Source organism: Antrostomus carolinensis, unplaced genomic scaffold (assembly GCF_000700745.2).
Source record: "Antrostomus carolinensis isolate BGI_N321 unplaced genomic scaffold, ASM70074v2 scaffold1190, whole genome shotgun sequence".
In the NCBI taxonomy this organism is placed as follows: Eukaryota; Metazoa; Chordata; class Aves; order Caprimulgiformes; family Caprimulgidae; genus Antrostomus; species Antrostomus carolinensis.
In genome coordinates, this window is record NW_010286239.1 from 110,744 (window position 1) to 117,550 (window position 6,807).

Here is a 6,807-nt window from a genome sequence, read left to right on the forward strand (position 1 = left end):
CTGAGTAATCAGCTTTTTATTGAATTATACATACGCTGATTGGCAAGCTGGACAACAGAGAGCTATGTATTTACTCTGCCACAATCCTCCTATGCAGGACAAACAGAATGCCCTGGCAGTTTTTTGGTGGCAGGCCAAAGAAAGACTTTGTTGACCATGTAAAGATTCCAGGCCATGTTGTATTCATGCCTTTTGCAGGTCCTTGATGTCTTAGAATCATAGAATCAATGGTTTGGGTCAGAAGGAACATCCAAAGATCATGTAGTCCAACCCCCCTGCAGTGAGCAGGCACCTCTGCAACTAGATCAAGTTGCTCAGAGCCCCGTGCAACCTGACCTTGAATGTTTCCAGGGATGGGGCTTCTACCATCTCTCTGGGCAACCTGTTCCAGTGTTTCACCACCCTCGTTGTAAAAAGTGTCTTCCTTATAGCTAGTCTAAATCTACCCTCTTTTAGTTTAACACCATTACCCCTTGTCCTATTGCTACAGGCCCTACTAAAAAGCCTGTCACTATCTTTCTTATAAGCCCCCTTTAAGTATTGAAACACTGCAATAAGGTCTTCTCAGAGCCTTCTCTTCTCCAGGCTGAACAACCCCAAGTCTCTAAGACTTTCTTCATAGGAGAGGTGTTCCATCCCTCTGATCATTTCTGTGGCCCTCCTCTGGACCCATTCCAATAGGTCCCTGTCTTTCCTGTACTGGACACAGTACTCCAGGTGTCTCATCAGAGTTGAGTAGAGGAGCAGAATTACTTCCCTTGACCTGCTGTCCACACTTGTTTTGATGTAGCCCAGGATATGGTGGCTTTCTGGGCTGCAAGTGCACATTGCTGACTCATGTCCAGCTTTTCATCCACCAGTACCCCAAGTCCTTCTCCGTGGGGCTATTCTCAATTCCTTCATCCTTCAGCCTGTATTGATACTGGGGATTCCCTGACCCAGGTGCAGGACCTTGCACTTGGCCTTCTTGAAGCACCCCCAAGTTTGCTGATGACACCAAGCTGTGTGGCTCGGTTGACACGCTGGAGGGAAGGGATGCCATATAGAGGGACCTTGACAAGCTTGAGCGGTGGGCCTGTGGAAACCACATGAAGTTCAACTTTTTAACTCTGTTAAAATTGGTTAGAGCTGACCAACACGTTCAAACAATACTGTTTGGTGGGAGGCTGTTGGAAAAGCAAAAATTTCTGCTTTTCTGCTATTTCTGCAGTAGAAATCCATGATCTCCAAACTTTTTGACACAGCAGATCAGTGTCAAAATTTCTACTAGACCCTTTTAATATCTGCTAGTAAGCTGATATAAGCCCTGTGAAGTTAGTGCAAATAATGTACTTTTTAATATAGTTTTGCAGGTTACTTTAGCATTACCTTACAGATCATTAGAGATCCAGAGACAACTCTTGAAAAAACCTAATATATAAGTGCCATATTCTTGACATTCTCCATATAGTAAAAATATTCTGCTACCTCTAAAAAGTAATTTTCAACCACAATAGCAAATTAATGCAGTGAAAGATGAGAATATTCTATTTCATTTTATTGTGGTCTTATATCAATACAGCTTTGTTAGATTGGTGAGTTATGTGCACTTCATGGATTTAAACCTAGTATGATGACAGCCCTGCACCAGGCCATACAGCAAATGTAACTAACCACATAGGGCCTTTCGAAATTCAGTAAAAGCTCTCTGTTCAGGTTACAAAGTTGCAATTTTGGACATAAGCATAAGTAGGATTGATTGACCAGGATGAGGACAAGATTAGGATTTTGGTGTTGACTCCATAGGGTGTAACTAATTTTCAAGCTGATATAAATTATAGCCTTAATAAAATTGTTTTTAACACCTATAAAAACTGAGTACAGTACAAATAGATAGGAAGCAACATTCCTCCCTTTTTTGAAAGTCAGTTATCTAAGTCTTCATCAGTACACTGTATTTGATAGTCATTATAACCTAGTATCACTGAAATAGCTCAGGTCTACTATGCTCTACTGCATTATAGCTTACCTATTCTCTCTCTTTTACAGGTTTTGCTGCTCTATGCTTATAATACAAAGCCTGTCAAGATAAGCAACATCAAGATTTTCAGTTCAATGTCTACATTTTCAGGCTACTTGTGGATCCCATTGGCTAGGTAAATAATCACTGACTTTATCCTGTTATTTCATGCTATATTAAAGATCAGTCAACCATTTAGGATGAGAGAGAATACAGTACAAAATATCAAAGTGCTCTAAGTCTTTAAAAGCATAATTTTTTGCTTTTCAGTGATTTTTTCACTATAAAAACTGTAAGATGTTATATACAACGTTAAACCCATCTAAACATATGCCTTTTCAGTATATTAGCATTTTTGTTTTGATTCTTAGGAACTGAGTAACACATGCTAATTATATTACACTGGCATAGCGATGTAAGAGAATGCTAGCAAATCTAAGAAGCAGTCCCAGTTATTCCCATTCTCTGATTGAATCAGCTACTTTCTCCATCCCATTTATCAACTCTGAGCATGTAACAATTTTTTGCCATTGTATCCCCAGACTCAGCCCTTCATTTTACATCCTATGGCATTTTTCATTATTTCTTGACATTCATCTAGCCCCAGAATTTTTAGAACTGCTGAGCAGGTGGAGAGGAAGGAATAATGGGCCAAGAAGAGTTGCGGCCCCTGCCACCCAGGTTGTCAGCCCACCTTGTGCTGCTTGGAAGAGAAAATATTTTCTTAGAGAGCCATACTTGAAATACTTTTTCTTACTATTTTTAATGCAAAAAGCTAATGCATTCCATATTTCTACTTTCTTTAATGGAAAACTTATTTTTCTAAAGTGATGAGATCAGTCTTGAAATGAAAGAAAATGTAGAACCTAATCAATATGTAATAAAAGCTAGGTCAGTTTAATTGTAACATGAAAACAACAAATATTGTTGTTTTATAACATCAATAATGAAAAATCTTGTGTTCTTTCAGAGTAATTTCTTTACGGCAGAAATTATCTAATCTGAAGCAGCAAGTTGAAATGTTGATGCAAAGTTCTAAAAGCTTGTCTTCAGCTTCAGAACCTACAAGTTTTCTTGGACAAAGTGAAACCTTTAAAATAATTCCTTCAAAAAAACCCAAAAAGCATGTTGCAAAAGTGCATCTTGATGAAAAAACAGAAGTAAGTGGGAACAGTTCTGCTCTTAAATATGTCTGACAGTCTTTTATTTAAGACGTCTGCTTTGTGAAAATAAGTAAGTAACTTGGACAGCAGACATAAAAGATTAAACTTCTCTCACCCCTTTCAAGAAATGTTGAAATGCTTTCACTTTTCATTTAGTATTTAACTTTTTCTTTTCCTTATATTGCTTGTCACTTTACAAAAATATCAGGCATCTTCAGCCTTCCACTTGGAAAATAAAGGCTACATCTTCAGGTACATAGATTTGGAAATTGATGCCTGATTTATAGTATTCTACATCTGAAAATGCTTGGCATCATTAAATTAGCATGGTCATCAACCTAGAAGTGCTTTTTAAAATCTGTTACACATCTTCAATACAAAATGGGCAGTGATGGTTTCTGAAATAAGAATCTTCTAATAAGGTTTTTGAGAGAGGACTAAAACTGGCAGAGAATTTATTTTCATTTTCTCTATGCCACCTTCCTCTTTTCTTTTTATTAGCAAGGCTGAATGTGGTCCACATCTAAATAACTTCCCCCCACATACACACACAAAAGAGGTAATTTCAGAATTTTCCATGTGGTCTGTTTGAGATAATGTCATTGAAATAGAATGTTGCCACAGCATAACTGCTGCTTGATAAATGCCAAGGAAAAATAGACGTTTATTTTCAAAGTGGGAGACATTTATCATGTGACAGGATTCTCTTTATATCTATTATATGAAATGATTAATGATGTAGAGGCTGTCATTTTGTCTGATGGATGCTGTGAAACAGTGACAATTGTGCACTGTGCCATTATTACGAGCCTGTATTTTGACCACCTTGGAGAACAAATGATGTTTTGGCCAATCACAGTGTTTTCAGGAGGGTAGACAGAGCTGTCCTTTAGTGGGTGTTTCTGATTACCTGAAGTGTTGTGCTCAAACTTTCCTTATTATATGTCAGTAATTGGAAAAACAATATTTAGAATACTAAGAAGATTAACATGCCATACATTATACATGTATAAATATCATCTTGTCTGAGTGTTTGTTTAGAATGTCTTCAGTAAACACGTAGCAGAAGTACGCTCGCTCATTGGATTTAATACCTGAGCCAGGGGCAATTGTGCCTCAGTAGAAACTGCAAGGTTTGGGCACTTGTGTTTGTACAGCAAACACAACTATTTGTGTTGCAGAAAATTTATATTCATCAGCTAAGGTTTATTTTGCTGTAAATTTAACTAGAATAACCTAAAACTTGATTGCTCTGAAAAAATTAAAGCCAAGCCATCTGTTAGCTTATCAGAAGAGACTGATAGTACAGCATTAGTTTTTTCTTGTTTTGTACCATTAGGAAATGGCTAAAAGGTGTTTATCTGAAGTCAAAGCACTGCTGTCCGTTGTTCCAGCCCCGTCCTTGCCATTAACTGAGGTATGCTATTCTCAGTAATAGTAAAAATCTGGTTTCTAAAACAATTGTTCAGTTAAATTGAAACATGGATTATACCACTCAGTATCTTCCGATTTTTTTCTCATACATTTGTTGGGCTTTCTGTTTGGGTTTTATTTTTACATCTTTACAAATAAAATACCACTGTGCATTATGACAAACTGTGAATATCTTCACTGTTCATTAGACTCATCTTTTTATACATACAAAAATGTATTAAAAATGAATCTCACTCACAATGGGTTCATCTGGTTTATCCAGCATTCTCTGGTCATTGTTTACACAGACTCCAGTGAATTTCCATATTGCAATTGCCAAATGCAATTTCCTTCCATCCCTGTTTTTTTACAGTTATTTAGGCTTCCTTCTATTTTCTTCAGCTTTCTCTGCCTTGCCCACATGTCCTTAGAGATAGCATGCCATTTTTTTGTCCATGTTGTTACATTCACCTTGTTACCCAGTTGTAGTCAGTATCCCAGAGGAGACAACGGGAACTGGCCCATAGTGGGCAGCAGTAGTGTTCAGGGTTCTCAGTCACCCGAGGGGGATCAGGAGACGACCACAGCTGCCAGGGCTCAAGAACTCCAAGGAAGATTTTGGAACCCACATTAACATATCACTCTCCCTACTGATCCTCAAATATCTTGCCTGTAATTGTTCACAACAGAATGATAATGGATAAGGCATCTACTGTACTCTTCTTTTCCAGTCAGGTAGCTCTTCTTACCAGAAGAGAATCCCAAGTTTTAACTGGGAACAGTTTGGCTAGTAGCCTATTACAGAAGAGAGAATCTTTAATGCTGTCCTGCGCATCCTGCAGTCTGGTACCTAGGAGCACATACTTGCCTTTTATACATAGTGCACCATTCTTCCCACCCCTTGTCATCCACCCTGAAGGTCTCTCCCAAATGACTCCCAGAACCTTCGTATCACTCAGTCTGGCTTTATCAATGCATCAAAATACACAGACATTAATTCTGCAAAGCTATGCTTTTCACAGTCCCAATGAAATATCTTCCATGGTAGAGAGATTTCACAGGTACCTAGGGAAAGGTACAGCTGAGCTTTCAAAGAATCATGTGGACCTCCTGGACCTGTTAAATTCTTGTGAATCCCTCTTCACTTTCCCTGTCTCTATTTGTGGGCCTACGATGAAAGTGAGGGAGCAGATTTAGTGGTGTCCTTCCAGTAAGAATATGATGTTAACCGCACTGTTTTATTCTGACTAAATGCCACAAGAAGCTAAAATACTTCCACAGGTGGAACAATGGGCTTTTCATCACGAAGTTTCAGATAGAGACTTCAAACTAAGATCCTATTAGATATGGAAGATTTAGTTGAGCAAGTGAAGCCTAATTCTTCAAGATACTGAAAATTTTCATTCTTCTCTGAAGCCAACAGAACTTGTCGAGCATTCATGTACAGCATATTTCTAAGTAGTATTTCCAAACTTTCAGATAAGTTATATGTGTGCATTACCCAGTCTTCTTGGCTACAGGTAGAAAGCTTAGCAGGATGCTGTATACCATAGGGTAGTACCCTCCCTTTGTTTTCAAGCATGCAGGAGAAGGCAGCAGATACATTGCTTATATGTAGTTTTACATCATTTTTCCCAACCACACACTCTTTTGTTGCTCGTCTTCTTGTGAATTAATTGGACAAAGTCAGTTCTAATTTGTGGTATTTGTTTTCTCATTCTCTGAGCTGTCACACTTTAAATCCTAACATGTTTCCAGCTTCTCTTCTTTGATTATCTTTCTTCTCTTCGTTTGTCTTATGAGGCTTTTGTTTCAGTGACGAATTATATTTGTAAGTGAAAAAGTGCATTTTTATTGCATTATTCTCTTAAAATTATTTGACTGTTCATGTTTTAATACAAATTGATCAACCAGCTTGTTTTCAAAGCTATTTAATGAATAGCTATGTTCTTAAGGGAGATAATGTTTGTGTAAATAAAGCATAGTGTTTGTGAGTTCCAATCTTAAAAGTAAAACTATAAATAAAATAATTGCATTAAAAATTAATCTCCCTAGATAGCCTGTTCCAAGCTTCTCTTCCCTTAGTTAGTTTTTCCTAATATCTAAATCAGCTAAATGTTTCTTCTCCGTGTGCAGTGGACATACAAACTAGTTCATCATTGCCCTCTGTTTCACTTTTCACAGTTAGCTCAATTCTTTCAACTTCTTATCTTAGGAAAAATCTTCCAAATT

The 6,807-nt window shown here is 37.6% G+C and overlaps 1 protein-coding gene across 1 annotated transcript in view; it reads left to right on the forward strand.

Annotated features, from left to right (window-relative positions):
* CFAP54 (cilia and flagella associated protein 54) overlaps nt 1-6,807 on the forward strand; it is a gene marked incomplete at its 5' end in the record, with an annotated part of 112,992 nt that overhangs the window by 105,741 nt on the left and 444 nt on the right. Inside the window, 3 exons of the mRNA XM_029086100.1 lie at nt 2,029-2,135; nt 2,970-3,159; nt 4,502-4,579. Coding sequence (XP_028941933.1) covers nt 2,029-2,135; nt 2,970-3,159; nt 4,502-4,579 — 375 coding nt within the window. The remainder of the gene's footprint in view (nt 1-2,028; nt 2,136-2,969; nt 3,160-4,501; nt 4,580-6,807) is intronic.